This window comes from Aotus nancymaae, unplaced genomic scaffold, assembly GCF_030222135.1.
Source record: "Aotus nancymaae isolate 86718 unplaced genomic scaffold, 86718_ANA_hifiasm-v0.15.2.pri h1tg000007l, whole genome shotgun sequence".
NCBI lineage: Eukaryota > Metazoa > Chordata > Mammalia > Primates > Aotidae > Aotus > Aotus nancymaae.
Window position 1 is genome coordinate 28,512,430 of NW_026988418.1, and position 21,439 is coordinate 28,533,868.

General features: G+C 42.7%; 1 protein-coding gene across 6 annotated transcripts in view; it reads left to right on the forward strand.

Annotated features, from left to right (window-relative positions):
• Positions 1-3,031: 3,031 nt before the first annotated feature.
• Positions 3,032-21,439, forward strand: part of DNAJC6 (DnaJ heat shock protein family (Hsp40) member C6) — a 169,468-nt gene continuing 151,060 nt past the window's right edge. For 4 of the 6 annotated variants that reach the window (XM_012442725.3, XM_012442723.3, XM_064372445.1 and 1 more), the window contains exon 1: positions 14,084-14,298. Coding sequence is in view for 1 of the 6 variants with exons in the window: in XM_012442724.2 (XP_012298147.1) it covers positions 14,277-14,298 (22 nt within the window). In the remaining 5 variants the exon portion in view is untranslated. Of the gene's footprint in view, positions 3,062-14,083; positions 14,299-21,439 lie in introns of those variants that run through there. The other 2 variants (XM_012442718.2, XM_012442722.3) reach the window with 2 other exon arrangements.

A 21,439-nucleotide genomic window follows, 5' to 3' on the forward strand; every position in this document is an offset into this window, starting at 1 on the left:
TATCCTTGTGCCAACACTGCACTGTTTTTGACACTGTACCTTTATAGAAGCCTTCAAATTTGGGTAGAGTGATTCCTCTCATTTTATTTTATATATACACATACACTTTTTTTTCCCTTCAATCACTTGAAGGCATGTTAAATGCATCATGGCTCTTTATTCCTAAATACCTCTGTGTATATTTTCCTTTTAATTTTTTAAAATAATTTTCAATTTTAAAATATAGAGACAAGGTTTCACCACATTGCCCACGCTGGTCTTGAATTCCTGAGCTCAAGCCACCTGCCCACCTCAGCCTCCCAAAGTGCTGGGATTACAGGCCGAACCACTGTGTGGGGCCTCAGTGTGTATTTTTTAAAAACAGGGACATTTTCTTACACAATTACAGTGTAGTTATCAACGTCAGCACGTTTTTTATTGATAAACATTTTTCTGTAATCTGCTACCTATATTTAATTTTTTTTTTTTTTTTTTTGGTAAAATTAACTCAGTAATGTGCTTTAGAGCCTTAAAAAACAAAAACAAAATAAGTACAAAACTGTCTAGTCTAGAGTCAGGTATTGCATTTAGCTGCAATGTCTCTTCGGTCACTTTTTTTTTCTTTTTTTGAGACAGAGTCTTGCTCCTTCTAGCAGGCTGGAGTGCAATGGCGCAATATCAGTTCACTGCAACCTCCACTTCCTAGTTCAAGCGATTCTCCTGCCTCAGCCTCCTGAATAGCTGGGATTATAGGTGCCTGCCACTGCGTCAGCTAATTTTTGTATTTTTGAATAGAGATGGGGTTTTGCCATGTTGGCCAGGCTGGTCTCGAATTCCTGAGCTCAGGTGATCCACCCCCTCGACCTTTCAAAGTGCTGGGATTACAGGCGCGAGCCGCCGCGCCCAGTCCGGTCACCTTTAATCCAGAACATCTCCATAGCTTTCCTTCTTATTTTACGGCTGTAAGGTATATTGCCGAGTTAAAATGAGGAAACTGAGGCCAGTGAGAAAAAATGAGAATCCAATTTATTCAGCTCCCGGGCGAGGTTCTGTGGTCCAGGAAGGGGCCAGAGAAGTCGCAATGGGCTTCTCAGGGCGTGGGGTTTTATAAGAAGTGGAGGTAGTTGATTGGTCATTGGGAAACAAAGAGCAGACAATTTCATTGGTAAGGAGATTTGATTGATTGTTAGGGAAACAAAGAGCAGACAGTTTCATTGGTAGGCTGACTGGCTGGGGAAGTTAATGTTAAACTGCCATTGGACAAATCTTCCGCGGGCTTTTTAAATTTTGAAAGGGTTGAGTGAGGAATGCAGGAGTGGGCGTGTGGAGCCTGCATGGAGAAACCAGATAGGAGCAGGTGTGGGGAGCCAGCACAGAGAGATAAGTGTGTCCATTTGGCTCTTCAGCGAGGCAGCCGGCCTTACAACGGCATTGATACTTTTGAAGAATATAGCACTTCTCTGCTCCTTTTAATAGTATATTCCTCATTTTGGGTTTATCTCATGTTTCCCCATGATTAGCTTCATGCTGTGCATTTTTTTGGCCATAATACTCCATAGATGATGTGTCTTTCTCAGCGTATCAGATCTGCAGGCATTCGATTTTCACCCGTCTCCATTGGTGATTTTTCTTTTTTTTTTAAACAGAGTCTGGCTCTGCCCCCCAGGCTGGAGTGCAGTGGTGCCATCTCCGCTCACTGCAGCCTCAATTCGCTGAGGTGATCCTCCCACCTCAGTCTCCTGAGTAGCTGGGACTACAGGCATGTGCCGCCCCACCTGGCCAATTTATATATTTATAAATATATATATACACATACATACACATTTTTGGTAGAGTCGGGGTTTCGCTTTGTTACGCAGACTTCTTTTGAACTCCTGGGCTCAAGAGATCCGACCTCTTTGGCCTCCCAACGTTCTGGGATTATAGGTGTGAGCCACCTTGCCCGGTCTCCATTGGTGATTTTAATTTTGGTCACCTATATAAGCTCTTGTCTGATATTGTTTGGGCCTACAAAAATGGCAATTTCATAATTTGATCTAACATAAAACCTTTATTGAGGTTTTAGATACCTACCTGTACTCTCTGATGCTCAGTTTCCCCATCTGTTGAGATTGGAGGTTGTTTCTGCCCCATGAGTATTGCTGGAGAGTTAAACAAAATGACGTATGTAAAATCTGGCATATAAAAAGCATTCTATAAATATTATCGATTATTATTGCAGCCAAGCCATGTTCACGGGCGTTGGTTTTGATCTTACTCTCAGTTTCTCCCAATTCCAAGCAAAATCTCGACAGACCAGTGGTGGCATGGGGATGAGGTGGGAGAGCCTCAGAGCTGCCATTTCAATTTCCTCATCTTGAAAACGGGAAACGCCTCCCACACCATGGGGTTGCAATGAGGTTTTATGACATGTGTGTAAAAGTGGCTGGACATAGAAAAGGTTCTCAAAAAAATCATGTGCGATTCGCAATCTGTGGTATTAGGAAAACAGGAATATCTGTCAGTATTAAAACCACTTTCTAACGTGATGTTGTTTCATTCTGAGGCGGTAGCACGGTGTGAGCAAACACCGTCAGAGCCCAGGGCTCTGGAATTTCTTTAGCGCTGTGTGATTCTGGGCAGATGCCTTACCCTCTCGGAGCGTGGAGTGTATGGTTTGTAATAGGGAGATACAATGGGTTGCGCGGCCCCCAGGGACTCCTGTGTTAATTAAGGGTGCCAACGGTGCCTCCCGAGTGAGGGGCGCGGGCCAGCGCTCACCCGCATGCCCTGGACGCCAGGCGCCGCCGAGTGGGCCGGGCCGGGCTGCCTCCCCAGTCGGCGCCAGCCACGGCCCCCGCCTCGAGCTCCGCCCCCGGCGCGCGTCTCCCGGCGGCAGCCCTGCACCTGGCAGACGCGCGGCGGCGGCGGCGAGCGGTGGCGTTCGGCTCGGGCGGCGGCGGCGGCGGGGGCGGGCGCAGAGCACCGATGGGCGCCACTGAGAAGGGAGGCCAGAAGAGCCGGAAGCTGTTTTCCTCGCGGCGGCCGTGGAAGGCGACCCGTCGGCTGTGGAGGCCGCGATCGGCTCGCCAGGCGGCGCAGGGTGAGTGTGGGCGCGGCCGGCTGGGACCTGTTAACCCGCCGGCTGGGGCGCCGCGGCGGTGGGGCGGCCCTCGGTGGTCTCTCTGGTCGCATTCCCGGGCCCGGGAGCCTGGATGACTGGGCGACCCCCGACTCGACCCTCGGCCGCGGGCACGGGGACCGCTGGGGAAGCGCAGGGGCTGGTCTCGGCAGTCTCCTTTCCCCCAGCCCCTGCTCGTTGCTTTGGCTCTGGACGCAGGGAAGCCGGGGTGGCGCGGCCACACAGCATTACTCAGGTTTGCATGCCCCCGGTCCCCAGCCCCCAGCCCCCAGCCCCTGGCCTGGCGCCTGCACTGCAGTGCCCGTTGGGGGAGTGAATCCGACCCAGAGGCTCCCTGTCCCCGCCTCCTTTCTACCTGCCTGCGGCGATCTCCAAAGCTCTCGGGACGATAAACTATTTTTCAGCACACTCCGTCCTGTCCTCGCCAGGGCCTCAACTCACAGCCAATCACTGACTCACTCCATTCATTCATTCCACAATTTTTCTCGACCGGCTCGTGGAACTACTAGAGAGGAAGACAGACATTACACACGCAAAACAGAGAAAGCCCGGTACATACTGCCATGGGTGGTTGGAGGGAATCAAATAGACTGCTGCGAGAGGAAAAACGGCAGAGGGCCCGAGCTTCCGTGGCAGGCGGACTGGGGAGGCCTCTCCCAGGCATTGCAAGTCAGCGGAGACCTGGCTAGGAGTTACTCCAGCATGGAGCCGAGTAATAGATAGCAAGTGGAAAGGTTCCCAGAGTGCCTGAGCTGAGCAAGGGGTAAGTGAGGGATGCAGGGCCCGGATCGAGGTCAGGGCAGAATATGAGGAGGAGTTAGGATTTTATTCTACCTGAGCTGGGAAAACACTGAAGTGTGCTAAGCAGGGATGTGACATGATCTGCTGGCTCACGGCTTTTTTCTGACTGCAATGTCCATGTCCGCATCTCAGCCTGCCAGATTCCTACCCACCTGCCAAGACTAGCACAAATGCAGTCTCCTCCCTGAAATCTTCTCTGGGGTTCCTGCCACCTGTAACCCCTCCTTTAGCATTTCGTCACCTGTAGAGCATTTGTCACTGTTCATCTCTAGGATTCCACTTTCTCATCCATTTCATCTTTGCATTCCCCACTGGGCTTAGTGCAGGGCTTTGTACTGTGTAGATACTGCTTATGAATATGTCTTGTCTTGTCCATTTTGTCTGTTCCCATCATCTGAGGATCCTTCTTCTGGGGGGTTGACATGCCTTATTTCTAAAATGGCCGACCAGATGCAGGGCAGAGACAGGTTGCACCAGGACCCTGCCATCGATATAGTCCCCCTCACCCACCCTGGGTGTTTTGAGGATGAAATTAATTAATGAATTAAATGAGTTAGTAATTATAAAGTGTTAGCATGTAGTAAGCATTATAAAAATAAAATTGAAAATGACCAGCAATAATTATCTTTGAAATGTTTATTTATTGCATTAGAAACAAGCTTTTCTATTGGTGGTAGTTAGGGAGACTCTGCAGCTTGTCCTTGTCATCTCGCTGGCTTCCGAGTATGTGTTTCTATTTTTTTTTAAGTCAGCGCACCAATTAAATTCCTACATCCATCAATAACTATTGCTGAGGCAGGGCGCAGTGGCTCACGCCTATAATCCCAGCACTTTGGGAGGCTGAGGCGGGCAGATCACTTAAGGTCAGGAGTTGGAGACCAGCCTGGTCAACATGGTGAAACCCCATCTTTACTAAAAAAACAAAAATTAACTGGGTGTGGTGGCATTGGGTACACCTGTAGTCCGAGCTACTCAGGAGGCTGAGGCAGGAGAATTGCTTGAACCCAGGAGGCAGAGGCTGTCGTGAGTCTGGAATGCACCACTGCACTCTAGCCTGGGCCACAGAGTGAGATTCTGTCTCAAACAAACAAACAAACAGAACTATTGCTGAAACTTAATAGGGCTGAACGCTGACCACTTCTTTTCATGAGCTTGAATGCGATCGATGATTGCAACAAGTATTCCTTGAGTGATAATTACATGTATAGTGGTATTCCAGATGTTATATGAATGCTTACAGAAAAGGAATAAATGAATATTGCCAATGTAGTAACTTGGGTTAGAATAAGTGTTCTAGTTTTATAATTTTAATTTTAATTTTTAAAATCTTTAATTTAAAGTTCAGGGATACATGTGCAGGATGTTCATAAGTAAAGGTGTGCCATGGTGGTTTGCTGCACCTCTCAAACCATCACTTAGTTATTAAGCCCTTCATGCATTAGCTATTTTTCCTGATACTCTCTCTCCCCTGCCCTCACCACCACGGGCCCCAGTGTGTGTTGTTCCCCTACCTGTGTCCATGTGTTCTCATTGTTCAGCTCCCACTTGTAAGTGAGAACAAGTAGTATTTGGTTTTCTGTTCCTGAATTAGTTTTATAATTTTAAAATCAGATCTGTAGTGCATACACAACCATCGCTGCTTCTCTGTGCCTGATCTAGAGTTTACTCACAGCTTCCCAGAGCTCATCACCATCTCACACCTCTTTTTTCTTAGATAGGATCTTGCCTCCTCATTACCTTCCTCTGTTATTTATCTTCCCTTCCCCCGTAAATCTTGGGGATAAAGCCATTATAATATCTAATGTTACATGATACTTTACCTCTTTTTTTTTTTTTTTTTGAGATGGAGTCTTGCTCTGCAACAGGCTGGAGTGCACTGGTGCAATCTTGGCTCACTGCAACCTCCGCCTCCCAGGTCTCAGTTCAAGCCATTCTCCTATCTCAGCCTCCCAAGTAGCTGGGAATACAGGCACAAGCCACCATGCCCAGATAATTTTTGTATTTTTTAGTAGAGAGGGGGTTTCACCATTTTAGCCAGTCTGGTCTTGAACTCCTGACCTTGTGATCCGCCTGCCTTGGCCTCCCAGTGTGCTGGGATTACAGGCATGAGCCACCGTGCCTGGCCTCCTTGATACTTTATGTCTTATAGAATAGTTCAACTACAGGATTTTGTTTAGATCTTGACAATACCCCTGGAAGAAGGGGCAGATGTTATTTCTTTCTTTTTTTTTTGAGACAGAGTCTTGCTCTTTTGCCAGGCTGGTGTGCACTGCTGCAATCTCAGCTTACGGCAACCTCTCTGCCTCTCGGGTTAAAGCAATTCTCCTGCCTCAGCCTCCCAAGTAACTGAAACTGCAGGGACATGCCACCACACCCGGCTAATTTTTGTATTTTTAGTAGAGACGAGGTTTCACCATGTTGGCCAGGATGGTCTCGATCTCTTGACCTCATGATTCGCCTGCCTTGGCCTCTCAAAGTGTTGGGATTACAGGCATGAGCCACCATGCCCAGCCTCCCCCATTTTATACATAAGAGAAGGTGAAGCAAGAAACACTAAGTGATACGCTGGATGTCATGTGACTCGTGAGTGGCCGACTCAGGCCTGCCTACCTGTACAGCATCCTTTCTGTGACATCTTCCTCCACACATGAAAAAAACATGTTTCAATAGCTATACTCATGGAAGGGAGAAGTAGTGAATAAATATTATGCAGTAAAAGAAATCTATACTCAATTTTATTTGATTTTTAAAAGTTAACCTGAATTTCTTATGGTGATATCAACATCACTTTGGGCATCTAGAATCATATGCTTTGATGTCAGACAGGCTATGATTTGAATCTGCCACTAATAAATGGCACGTTAATAAGCTGTGTGATATTAGACAAGGTCCTTAGTCTTTCAAAAACAGGGTTATATATTATCTGAAAAATGGGGATGACAATTCTTATGTCATGTTACTGTGATGATTAAATATGTTTCTGGTACATAGAGGTTCACAAAGGACTGATTATTTATATTAATAGGTTTAATATTATATATTAATATTAATAAAACAAAACCTAATATTAATATGGTTGAAAATCTAGACTATTCTTAGAAAATAGTCTAGAAAACCTAGAAAAGTCTAGAAATTATTAGAAAACCATAACCATAATATTAATATGGCTGAAATTGTAGGCTACTATTAGTATACTATTGTTAGTATATACTGACAATCATCTAGATTTCATAATAGTCTAGACTACTATTAGTCTAGATTAATGCTTAGTCTAGATTTTCAACTGTATGATCACATTCAAAATATGGTTAAAATTTCAATGCCCTCTGGGAGGCAACCACAACTAAGGCTTCTTTGGGGCAGTTAACCCTTCTGGATCAACCAGAAGGTCTTCCGCAGCAGCATCCTTCTTTCTGCCACGTTCTTCTTTTTCATCAGGAGGCTGCAGGGGAGAAGGAACATCTAGGGACTCCTGGCATCTTTTCATCCTAACACTGTGTCCTGAACATAGCAGACATTCAATAAATATGTCTGGAATGAAAGACTCCTTCCATTCATGTATGTTTCCAAAGAGAATGACTCTGAAATTTACACTCTGAACATTTGTCACTATAAGTATAACATAAATACCTAAAAGGGCAATTACTGCATCAAAGTATACATATAAATATTTGATTTTGAGAGACATTGCCAAGCTGACCTTTGTATATTTGTGCTAATTCAGTTTCTGCCAATAGAACTGATTCCTTACTGAATATGATCAGACTTTTAAATGCTTGCTAATTTGATGGGTGTGAAATGGTATTCCATATTGTTTTATATCGAATTTTCTTGACAAATAATGAAACCTAGTATCTTTTCACATGAATATTGGCCATTCTTGTGTGAAGCTTTGTGAAAGGCCTACTGATGTCTTTCTCATTTCTTTAACGTGGTGGTTTTTGTTTTTTTTTCTTCTCCACTTTAGGAATTCTTTAAATATTCTGGATATGAATTATTTATTGGTTTAATGTCTAAACAGCTTTTAAAAACATACTTAATCATGCCAGGATTTCTAAATGGGAATATGAATAAGCTGTGCTGAGTTGAAATTAACCCTCTAAATGCTTCCATTCTTTCCAGAGAATCATATTTTACTCAAATAGCAAAGTTTGTAGGTTACAGAAAAGGGAGCAAATGACAAAAGCATTTTATGAGCAGTAGATTTCTCTAGTCTTAAAATTATGGTAGATAACTGGCCTTGAGTTCCTCCCACCAGAAATTCCCTCCTCTAAACCCTGTGGTAGGTGAGGAGCCCTTTCCTGAGCTGTGGTATTCTCTGGGAAGACACAGGTTGGAACTAGAGTCAGTCTCCATCAGTAGATAGTATTTTCCAGAACAAGTTACTTGGAGGAGAGGACAGAATTTCTGTCACGTTGATCAGTGGTTTCTTCTCTCACTGCCATTGTCTAGCCATATGTCCCTAAAAGCATGCCACATTGGATGGAGGTAATGATCCCTACTTAGCCTTTTCCTAAGAATATTAGAGAGATCAAATGAGATCATAAAAATGAAAGGGTTGTGTAAATACAAGGTTTGTTAGCCAGACTCTGGGAAGTAATCAGCACTTTGTCAGAGTGGGAAAACCTCAGTGACCCACAACTTGGCATCTGTGACTCTGGTCCTTCTACCACCTGTTCTGCATACAGGTGCATGACTATAGAGAGCCGTGGTTCTCCAAGCATGATCTCCAGACCATCAGCATGAGACCAGTAGCATCAACATCATCACCCAGGACCTTGTTAGAAATGCAAATTCTAGCCACCCCCACCCCCACCCTCCTGCTGCTGCCCCACGTCTCAGAGCTACCAAAGCAGAAACAGGGGTGGGAGGATGGGGAGGGATTGGAGGCTGGAGCCTGGAAATCTGTTTTAATAAACTCTGCAGTAATTCTGACACATGCTAAAGGTTGAGAACCACTGACCTAGTAGGATAAGCAAGGGTTTTACAGCCAGCAAATGTGGGTTTAAATCTCAACTCTCCTACTCACCAACTTATGATGTGTAAATTACTAGGCCATTTTGGGTTTCCAAACTTTCACCAATAAAAGGAAGACCGAGTGTAGTGTTGCAGATGCAGCTACTCTCCTTTCTTCCCCACTTCCCCCACAGGACTGTGTGAGAAATAAATGACATGGTGATTCTGGACTCTGCTGTGTTTAGCTATGTGTCTCCTTTGGCAAGTCTCCTTGCCTCTCTGCCTCATTTTTGTCATCTAACAAAACAGGAGTGGCAAGAGTTAACGCTGTGTGCATTGCTTTCATTACACTGGGTGCCAGCCACCGTCTTAGAGAGTGATTGTGGCCAGGCGTGGTGGCTCACGCCTGTAATCCCAGCACTTTGGGAGGCCAAGGCGGAAGGATCACCTGAGGTCAGGAGTTGAGACCAGCCTGGCCAACATGGCGAAACCTTGTCTCTACTAAAAATACAAAAAATTAGCTGGGTGTGGTGGTGTGCACCTGTAATCCCAGTTACTTGGGAGGCTGAGGCAGGAGAATCGCTTGAACCAGGGAGGCGGAGGTTGCAGTGAGCCGAGATCGTACCATTGCACTCCAGCCTGGGTGACAAGAAGCAAGACTCTGTCTCAAAAAAAAAAAGTGTTTGATTTTATTTATTCTTTCAATAAGTCTGTTACAGCTTTCATTTTACACATAAGAAAAACTGAAGCAGAGAGAGGTTAATATTTCCAAAGTTATACAACCAGTAAGCTGGGATTCAAACCCAGGCGGTCTGCTGTGAGTCCTTGCATTAAAGATGATGCTTGCCAAATAATAAGTTCTCAAAAAATGGATGATCATGATGACAAGAAAATAGCCTGGCATATAGTAGATACTCCGTGTAAGCCACACTGCCCTCTTCTGTGGTTAGCCCTAATCCTAAACATCTACCCACTCCCCGCAGTAAGCACATTTTCTCTTTCCATATCACCTCTTTTCTGGCCATTTGGGTGCTCTGAGCAAGCCAGGCAGAGGCTTGGCTGGATGCAGGAAGACAGAGTGTGGTGTTGCAGGTGAAGCCACTCTTTTGGAATGAATGATTAAGCTAGCAGAAGCTCTAGACAAGTCATTGAAAGATCATTCGATCTGCCTAGTTTGGGACATATGTTCTGAGTCTCTGCTTACCTATCAACTAATCAAGAATTAAAATGCCTCAAAAGTTCCAAGGGAATGTAAAAGCTTTTTTTCCGGTTTGTTTGCCTTTGTTTGGTGCCCAGTTTTTCCTCAGAGTAAAATTTTGCAGCTGGGAAAGTTTAACCCACAGTATGACAGCAGTGTTCTTTTTCCTTTCATTTTTGTTTTGCTAGGACAATAAAAAGCCTTATTCCCTTTCAATTCAGAGTTTCACTTGTTGTTCTTGAAAATTCTCTTCAGTTTAGCTCTCAAGATGGCCTTGCTTGCTGATTATGAGTCACTGGTTTAGTGACTCAGAGTGGCATCTAACAAGACAAGGATGTGCAGGGTTGTCACAGGACTTAGTGGCCAGTGGAACCTGCCTGAAGCTTTTCCTAAACCCAGTTTTTGAGATAGTGCATCTGTCCATTTGCGGCTGTTTATAATCATCCTCGATACCAATTTATCTGAAGCTTGGGGTCTGACAGAGACATTGCCTTGTGGAGGAAAGCTCTAGACTCCATCCTTGTCCCTTAACTGGGTGTGGCCTCAAGATTTACTGTGTAGCAGGATAAGACTTCTGAGAGTTTACCCGGCCCTGCTTGGAATGGCCACAGAATCAGGAGGCCTGTGGCTTCTGGAAAAATTGTGTCAGGTGGGAAAGTAAAGGCTCTTTTTATTTAATGAGGCCTTCAAACCTCTTTCAGCTTAAGGAGAAAAAAGATCAATTAAAGTTGGACAGAGAAAGAGACACATGTGATGAAGCAAATATACCCAAATGTACTTGGATATGGGACTCGCTGTACAATTCTTTCAACTTTTTGGCATGTTTGAAACTTTTCAAAATGCAATGTTGGGTGCAATGTTGGGTACAATGTAGATACCCCTAGAAATGACTACACTTTTGAAAGCATGATTACTTCTTTTTGTAATATAAATGGCTACTTGTAATATAAGTGGATTACTTCTTTCTGTAATATAAATGGCTACTTGTAATATAAGTGGATTACTTCTTTTTGTAATATAAATGGCTGTCTTCCTTCTCTTCCACTTCTCTTCTACTCCTAGCATTGGCCTTTTTTTTTATTTTTTTTATTTTGGTCTGGGGAGACTGCTTGATTAAAAAGGGCCTGGAATAGTTAGAAAAAATGAATAAGACCTAGTATTTGATAACATGACAAGGTGACTAGAGTCAATAATAATTTAATGGCACATGTTAAAATAATTAAAAGAGTATAATTGGATTGTTTGTAACACAAAGGATAAATGCTTGAGGGGATGGAGATCCCATATTCCATGATGTGATTATTACACATTGCATGCCTGTATCAAAATTTCTCATGTACCTCATAAATATATACACCTACTATGTACTCACACAAACTAAAAACAAAAAACATTTTAAAAAAGGCCTGGAGTGAGGCTGGTTGGCAATTGGCTATTCCTTTATGCCAAGGACTTTATATTCTTCTTCATATATAATTCTCACAATAATTCTACAAACTAGTTATTACTTTCCATATTTTATGAGGAAACTGAAGCTTAGGGGAGTAAACTTGATCCAATTACAAGGTAATACTATTCATCTTACAGCATTTATGGAACCATTACTTGATGTGTTGAGCTTTGTGCTATGCACCTTAAACGTATTAACTTGTTTGAGCCTCACCCAGCTGTGGGAGGTGGGTACTATTATTACCTCCATCCTATAGGTCAGGAAATGGAAACCTAAGAGAGGTGCAACAGCTTGTCCCAGCTTATATTCTAGGGGCGGGTACATGGCAGGGCACATATTTGAATCCATTCTCTTCTGCTTTATTTATTTTTTGAGACAGGGTCTTGGTCTGTCACCCAGGGTCTTTCTTGCTCTATTGCCCATGGCTCACTACAGCCTTGACCTCCCAGACTCAAGCATCCTCCCATCTCAGCCTCCTAAGTAGCTGGACCACAGGCTCATCCCACCATGCCAGCTAATTAAAAAAAATTTTTGTGTGTGTAGAGACAGGGTCTCACTATGTTGACCAGGCTGGTATTGAACTCCTGGCCTCAAGTGATCCTACTGCCTTGGCCTCCTAATGTGCTGGGATTGCAGGCGTCAAAACCTCTCCCAGTCCTCTTCTGTTTTAGAGCTCATGCCCTACTATTCAAACCTAGGCCTTGGCATTTCTTTGCCTACTTTGGTAAATTGGTTTATCTAGTGGAAGCCTCTCAACTTGAGACCACAGGCTCCCAAGGACAGCACTGTGTCATTCCTGGTGTTCCCAGCAGTGCCTGGCACCATGAATATTATTGAATGAAAGAGTGCATGTATGGTGGCTTCTCACCACCTACTCCCTCACTTTTTCAGCCTCCCAAAGTGCTCCTCTTGGGCACATTTTGGCTATCCTGGACTTGTTCCTTGGAGATAAAGATGCCAGTTTCTCTGATGTGGTTTAGCCAATGGCTCATTTAGTGGTCGGTAAGGAGTTGTAATGAAGGGAGATTTTCCCTATTGGTCTTAAGTTGTCAAATACAGCGGATATTATCCACCACCAAGGAAAGATGGGAACTGAAAACAAATAACATTTCCCAAAGCTTTCAGGGAGTCTTCCAGTTGTGGCAACGAGAAGTCAGCTCAAGGCCCCCTAGTAGTCATGAAAGCTCTCACATTATAGTTACATTTGACTCTTGGGCTGCAGTAATGAACAGGTGAACACTGACAATTAGTCCTTTTAAATGTGCCCAAGCAGTTGGTAATTATACCCTACATTTAGTGTTTTGTTTACAAAATTCTGTTCCCTTTTGATCTTCTGAAAAACCCAGTACATATAGTAGGGCAGCTATGATTATTCCCACTTTAGAGATGAGAAAACTGATGCCAGAGAGGTTATGTCATTTGCCCTACACTACTCAGTTAATAAATGTTAGAGATGGTAGAGACAGTCTTCAACCCTCTTAATGCCTAGTCCAGCAAAGTTTTAATGTCAGTACTGCATTTAACTCAGTAATTTCTGAGGATGAGAGTAACAGGAAGATATACTCCTTTCTGTTTCTCTTCCAATTTAGTTAGGTCTTGTATTTGAGCCAGTTAGTCTTTCTGGATACCGGTTTACCAATCTCTGTAATGGGCAATAAACAACATCCATCAGTGAGTATGCATGAAGCAGAGGAGATTGGGAGGGCTCAGAACTTAAAAAACAATTTCTGAGTGAAGCTGTTTTGTAGACTGTGATGACTCTTACCCAGTGTCCATAAAACAGATTAAATGGCACCTCCCTTGGCCACGCTACCTAAAATGGCACCCCTGTTACCTCATTACCATGTTTCATTTCTCTTCACAACATTTATTGCCATTTATTATATGTCTGTATTACCTATCTGAATCCTCCCACCAGAGTGCAATAGCCAAGAAGGCAGGGACCTGAAATCCTAACAGATGGAATAATGCCTGGCACAAAAAAACACGTGTTGAATAAATGATTGAAGGAATGAATAAATGAACCTGAGTGGAATGATTCAAAGTAAGTTTGAATTGAATGACTGAAAGATTTACTTGTGTCCTTCTTGCTCTCCAACAGAGGGGTCTTATGGTTTGGCATCCTCGTACCTATTCCTCATCTGCCACTCAGTGGCTTAGAACCAGTCACTAAAGCCTCCTGGAGTATCAACTTAGGCCTGGGTGAAATGGCTTCAATAACCTGTGTCCATGCAGCAGACACAGGCCATTATGTTGCCCTGTATGCCTCTGTACTGTAACAGCCTGTGAACAGCTTGAGGACTGAGGGCTGCACTGTTGTATCCCCAGTACTTAGCATACAGCCTATTCCACAGAGAGATAAATAAATGTTTGTTGAATGAATGAATGAAAGTATAGGGCTCTTAATCCTCCTCCAAAGCTGAGTTACCATCTGAAAATAAACCTGGTGCATGGCACAGAGATGAGGAGGCGCTAAACAGTTGGTTCCCTATCCTGAGGGAAGGAAAGGCAAGCCTCGGCTCCAGATCCGGTTCCATGCCATGTTTTGGAATTTGTGTTTACGTCTGCCTTCATCCCCATCCTTTCCGCTCCAGCATAAGCAAAATTATAACCCCGCACACCGACTTGCATGCAATTATCATAGCCCGAGTGCTCCTCCGTTGAGAGACTTCGCCCCCGAGACCGCTGACTGTGAATGACAAATCAAAAGTCAGGGTTGCAGAATCAGCCGGACTTTCCTGCTCATTTGCAGCAGAGGGAGGAAGCAGAGAATGAAAGATTCTGAAAATAAAGGTAAGGGTTGAACTGCAGAAAGACGGCTAAGAGAGGGCTAAAGGCTAAAAGATGCTAGGGATGCGATGTCACGCCACAGACGTATTTAGTTTGTATTAATGGCTAGCTTAAAATTACCGTGCCTATATTAACATTCTAGTTATATAATAAATATGATGACTTTAAAAAATGACTAGCTTCTAGTTTCCAAATATTGTGTCATTCAGTTTTCCATTTTTGTAGTCCTAAATATAACTCTGTTTTTGCCTTCTTCATTTAATCTTGGCTGAGTAACACAGCTTTCACAGATTTCCTTAGAATAGCTCCCAGATTTTTGATAATTTTATTTTGGGGGGGTGCTCACAATAGCTAATAATGAATATATAGGTTTTCAATGCATTATTAGAATTGGAATATCTGAAATACTTGGGACTTAAAACAGTTTGGGTTCTCAAGGCAAACGCTGACGGAGAATCCTTTAATGAATATTAATCTTTTTAGGAGCTCTCCATGGGGAGCCGTCGCTGACCTTCAAAACTGTTTATCTTGCAGAGAAATGTTGGGGTGTAAATAAAGTACCCTACTTCGTCAGCCTCCACTCCTTACCCCCCTCACCTCCCAACACTATAAATTCTGCTGGGGGAATGGGGGAAAGAGAGAAACGGATTTAAATGAAAACTCAGAAAAGGAAAGGGCTCACCGAAAATGAGCCAACCACATTTTAAGTTCAACAACAAGCATTCTGGAGGATTCTGGGATTTTAAATTCTGAGGCTCCTTAAATGTTCTGCCGCAGTTGGGGGAGGAGCGACGGACCCCTAGGTCTCCTGAGGCTACACGTGTTCCCCGATCCCGTTTCCGGGGGGAGCCCTTCCTTCCTACTGCGCTGGTCTTGCTTCTGGTCCGCGTGCCCGGGAAGGGCGCAGAGGGGCCACGCGCCTGGGGGAGAGCCGGGCGGAGGACGCTGTCTCCGCGCGGCGGTGCCCGGCCCCTGCTTCCGGAGCGCTAATTTTAGGGTTCGCCGGCCCTCCTTTCTTTCCACCCCTTTCCGTGCTAGCCGCTGCGTAGCAGTCTGCGCTTCGAGTGCGCTGTGTTTTAAGGAGGCCATGGCGCTTTCCCTTTGGGCTCGGGGGCTTCGTTGCGCAGGTGGAGGCTGGCACGCAGCCCCGGGGGCAGGTTTCGCGCGGCGACCCTCCCCGAGCCGGAGCTAAGTTCTTTGGGTGATCGGTGCAACAGTGCAGGCCCCAAACCTTCCTGCGGGCAGCGCCGTGGGGCTTGGCCCGCTCCAGTCCTCGGGAGTCTGCCACCCTCGGACTTGTTAAAGGATTCCCACCTGGTGATGGGCAGTGATGTACACATATTCAACATTAGAAAAACAAGGAAAAAAACCCCACTCACAACCTGATGGGAATGAATGGTATTTTAATATACGAAACTGTAATGAAGGCTCTTAAACAATTCCACTTTCTATAATTGAGGCTTTCAAAAGGGCCAGGTAGCTGGTGGTGTTTGTATTAACATCTCATAGGCTCTGGATCATTCACATCCACGTATTGATCTATGTGGTTTTGACGTTTAAATTTTAATGAAGCAGCCTTAGTGGGGAAGAAAATAGCTATGCATGGGCCTAGTAAGTGGGAAGAGGACCTGTTCACTCCTGTTTCTAAGCCAGCATCTTACGGGCAGGTGTTACCTGTGTGTGAAATCAAAGTATTTTAAAATTAAAAGAATGTTGGTTTTTCCTGTGTTTTCAGTGGTTGCAGAAAGGGTTTCTGAAGAGAAAAAAAAAAATTGCTTATTTGCCAAGTCATGCTAGGCCATGGACATGAGTTGGAAAAAAATGCTGCCTGAATTGGAGGCTCAGGTTAAGGTTAATATTCAACATTGTTTGAAATGGAAACACTTCTGGTTTCTCAGTGTATCAGTGTGTTTTAAGCTCAGATCCCCAGCCTTTTTTTTTAAGGAGAGTTGGTATTTAGAATTTTTTTTCTTTTCTTTTTTCTTACTTTGCTTTTTTTTTTTGAGACGGAGTCTTGCTCTGTCGCCCAGGCTGGAGTGCAGTGGCGTGATCTCAGCTCACTGCAACCTCCGCCTCCTGGGTTCAAGCGATTCTCCTGCCTCAGCCTCCCCAGTAGCTGAGATTACAGGCACCTGCCACCACGCCCAGCTAATGTTTGTATTTTTAGTAGAGATGGGTTTCATCATGTTGGCCAAGCCGGTCCGAACTTCTGACCTCAGGTGATCCCCCCACCTCAGCCTCTCAAAGTGCTGTAATTACGGGCGTGAGCCACTGCCCCCGGCTGGAATTTAGAATTTTGTTTTACTTTGTATTGTAAAGAGCTTTGGGTTGGGAATCAAGATTGGTAGATTTTGGCTTGTTCAGTCGTAACTCATTAGTGAGCTAGGACAGGACCCTATTTCTTTGGGTCTCAGTTTCTTTATCTCTAAAATGGAAAGCTATTAGACTAGATTCCTGTTTTTCAGATTGTGGGTGGTGGGAAAGCAATTTGGTGAGTCTTAGGTAACATTTTAGGTCGATGAAATAGAAACTGTCAGAAATCATTGCACATAGCAGGGGTAACTACTGTTTCCTGAAACTTCTGTTTTAGATATTTATTTTTATGCATGTGTGTATAGGCTGAATTCTGACATCGCATCTTTTTTTTTCCCCCCTGTGAGTTTCAGTCAAAGAAGTTTGAGGAACACTGAAGTAAATCATAGCTCATTAATGGTTTTCAAGGAGTCCGTGAAATGCAGTTTTATATGCATATATATATACGTGGTGGGGGGGGAGAGAAAGTCAATTGTTTTCCTCAGATTTTTAAAGCGTTCTAAGACTCCAAGTACATTATGAATTACTTTATTTCCAAGGTCCCCCAGGTCTTTTCCAAGCCTATTTCTTTTTTTTTTTTTTTTTTTTTTTAAAAGATGGGGTTTCACCACATTGGTCAGGCTGGTCTCTAACTCCTGACCTCAGGTGATCTGCCCACCTCAGCCTCCCAAAGTGCTGGGATTACAGGCGTGAGCCACTGCGCCCGGCTCCAAGCCTATTTCTTTGAAAGCAAAGTATCCCTTTAGGGCTGCTGGGAGATGAGTATGTGTTGACAGACACCAGATGAATGTATGGTGTGAGGTGGGGTGTGTGTGTGTGTGTGTGTGTGTGTGTGTGTGTAGGTGTGACCATAGCAGCCAGTGAGAACCATTCCTGGGTCCCAAAGTTCCAGATGGTGTCCTGAATACGAGACATAAAAGCACTAAAAATCAGAGTCTGTGTTGAAAAGGACCACAGAAAAACTATTAAAATATTATGAATTGTTTGGAAGTCAACTCTCTTTGTAAAGACTGAAAAAGAGAATCAGGTAAAATTTTAAGAGGTTGTTGGGGCAAAGAAATCACCAGGATGTTGGAAGTTCAGAAAGTGAATTTTTATAAGCTACCATCACGTGACTGTTTCAGTAAATGTTAACTTGTGGCTTAAGAACTGCCTGCCTGCCTTTTCCATCTTTTTAGTTCATCTTAAGACAATTCAGTGAGGATTTTAAATACGAAAGACATTGTGTAACATTGATTCATCATATCTCAAAATGTTTTGCAAGCCAGAAAAAAGAAATTTATTATAAGGCAACTAAAAAGAAAATAGTTGAGTAATAAGTAGATATTGGCAAACAGGACAGCTAATTACAATAATAACAATCATAGCTCCTATTTAATGAACAACTATTATGTGAAAAGCTCTTTGGAGGTGCTTTGCATATTGTCATAACATTATAAGGTAGGTGGTATTTTATTTTGAAGAAATGGATTAAGAATTTTGTACAGGGATACATAGCTAGTTAATGGCAGAGCCAGGATTCAAAACCAGGTCTTTTTTAAATCTCCAAAACCATTCACATACTAGGCAGGTACTTGAAAATAAGTAGCCCTGTATTCTGTAAAATTACAGTTTTTAATAAAATTGTCAACATTTCTAGAATTAACTTACCTCTTATAAAAAGGGAAATGTGAACCTTAGAAAATGATGGCTTTCGACTAAGTTTTTAGGTTGCTTTTATTTGGAAAACAGATATTTTAACTCTTCAACTTCAGCTCCAAATTTTCTTTTTATTACGTTCTTTGAGTATGTTATGCAGCAAGGTCTTAGAAGCAGAGGTACAAAAAAATAAAAATGCAGACTGAAAATTTGGGTGATTTTGCTTTTTTGTCTATAAGATGTCAAAGAAAATAGTTCTCATTTCAATTTTTCTGTTATTTTTCTAGATTTTATTTAAAAATGGCAAACATGGCATTTGTTTGGCAAACATGGCATTTGTTTAGCAAACAAAGTTACACATAACATTTTAATGTGGTAAAACTAGGATTTAAAAGTTGTCATGGCTAGGTGCAGTGGCTCACGCCTGTAATCCTAGCACTTTGGGAAGCTGAGGTGGGTGAATCACTTGAGGTCAGGAGTTCAAGACCAGACTGGCCAACATGACGAAACCCCCCTCTCTACTAAAAATACAAAAATGAGCTGGGTGTGGCAGGCGCCTGTAATCCCAGCTACTTGGGAGGCTGAGGCAGGAGAATCGCTTGAACCCGGGAGGCAGAGGTTGCAGTGAGTTGAGATAGCGAGGCTGCACTCCAGCCTAGGCGACAGAGCAAGACCCTGGTTTTTTTTTTCCAAATTGTCTATGCCAGTGGTTCCTGAGACGACTTGTCACTGGAAGTTATTATAAAATCTGACTGGGAGTTTGAGCAGGGTCAGATTCAGACTTTTAGGCTCTAAATGTTAAAAAATAGTGTGGTGTTTTTCCTCCAATCTGCAATTCAATGTAAGTGTAAAGAAATTTTTTAAAAATTGTGATTTTTCTTAAACATCATGACTACTTTGATACTTTAAATTCTTTGAAGGATTTTTGTCACTGCTGCTTATAACTGGGTGAGTTGGTGAAATGATACTGTAGCTGGGTGATCTGTAAATGAATGAGTGACTTCTCAGAGCTTCAGGGGTAGCATGTGGTTAAGATAGGATTAGAGACTGGTCTGTGCCAGTGGTAATCAGTGGGTATGGTATTGCTTTTTGGGGGACACATTGGAAATTTTGAGGTGTGTTTTTTGATGGTCACCTGATTGAGGGGCGCTAGTAGCATTCATCGGCAGAAACTAGAAATGCTAGTGCCCTCTGGTATTTTGGACTGTTCCATTCAATGATGAATTAGCCCATGTCCTGTGCAATTTTCAAATGTTTTGCTGAAGGTGTAGGTGAAAACCGTCTATAATTTTCTGGGCTTAGAACATAAATTGGTTTCACATATACACTGAAACTTTCAGGATTAAAAACGCTGTGTAGATCTAAGGAAGATTATACTGAATTTTGTTCAGGAAATCACTTACCGAAAGCAACGCCACTTGTGTTTGAGACACCAATACAACACACCTGAATCATTCAATGTATATACAGGTGCACGTAGCTACCTACTTAATTATGTTTTCTAATATAGTCTTGTTCTGAGCATTTGCATATTGAAATAAATGTTACTTTATCGTAATAAATGTTACTTTATCACTCCTCTTTTACATTACAGTTGAAATATATATGTGTCTATATATTTACATACATAGTTTAATTTTGTGTTAGGTAGGTTATTTTATCTTATAATTTCATTTTGAGATGCTAAACAAGAAAATAGAAAATGTTTATATATATATATATATATATATATATATTTGTGTTACTTAGAGTTTACAAAATAACTTTATTTTGACCCCTTAATGTTTTAAAATAATTTGAGCCAACATTAAAACTTTTGGACATTATAAGTTCAATAAAGTATTTCTGGCTTCTTTAATAAAGATTAGAGTAGTCTGCAACAACGGGATTGAACTGAGTGTAAACTACCCTCTTTAAAGGGCAGATATACTGGGTTATAAGGGTTATAAATCTAAAAAGTGGTGTCACTGGTCATTGATTATTTTTATGCTACTGTAAAAGTGATGTCATTGGTCATTGATTATTTTTATGCTACTGTAACTGTCACTTACATTTTTTTATTATTATTATTTTTGAGATGGAGTCTTGCTTTGTCACTCAGGCTGGAGTACAGTGGTGCCATCTTGGCTCATTGCAACCCCCACCTCACAGGTTTAAGTGATTCTCCTGCCTCAGCCTCCCAAGTAGTTGGGATCATAGGTGCACGCCACTACACCCAGCTAATTTTTGTGTTTTTAGTAGAGACAGGGTTTCACTATGTTGGCCATGCTGGTAACCAACTCCTGACCTCAAGCGATCCCCCATCCTTGGCCTCCCAAAGTGCTGGGATTACAGGAGTGAGCCACCTCACCTGACAATTTTTTTTAAAAACATTTTATTTATATTCTCTCAGCAGGATAATCTTCCTAGCATAACCGTTGAGGACACCACCAGTCTGAAGTTTTGACCTTGTTTTTTATTATTTTATCAACTTAAAAAACATTTTCTTTTTTAGTTTTAGTTTTGGCTTGACAATAACTGTATATATTTATGGAGTACAATGTAATGTTTTGATACAGGGTTATAATATAATACATTGTGGAATGATCAAATCAGGACAATTAGCATATTTATCACCTCAAATATTTATCATTTCTTTGTGATGAGAACATTTAAAGTCCTCTTAGTAATTTTGAAATATACAATACATTATTATTATTATTATTATTAATTTTTTTTTTAAGACAGGGTTTCACCATGTTGGCCAGGCTGGTCTTGAACTCCTGACCTCAGGTGATCTGCCCACCTTGGCCTTCCAAAGTGCTGAGATTACAGGCGTGAGCCACCACGGCCGGCTCAACACATTATTATTAAGTCTAGTCACAGTGCTGTGCAATATGACACCGAAACTTATTCTTCTAACTGTAACTTTGTGCCTGTTGATCAGCATTGCCCCTTTCCCTGCCCATGACCCCACCTCCCAGCCTCTGATAACCACCTTTTGATTCTCTAATTCTATAAGTTTGACTTTTTTAGATTCCACATACAAGTGAAATCATATGATATTTGACTCTCTGTGGCACTTTACAATTTCATTTTCTGATTGTTTATTCCTGGGATACAGAAATAGAATTGATTAGGTCGGGTGCGTTGGCTCATGCCTGTAATCCCTGCACTTTGGGAGGCAGAGACGGGTGGAACACTTGAGTTAAGG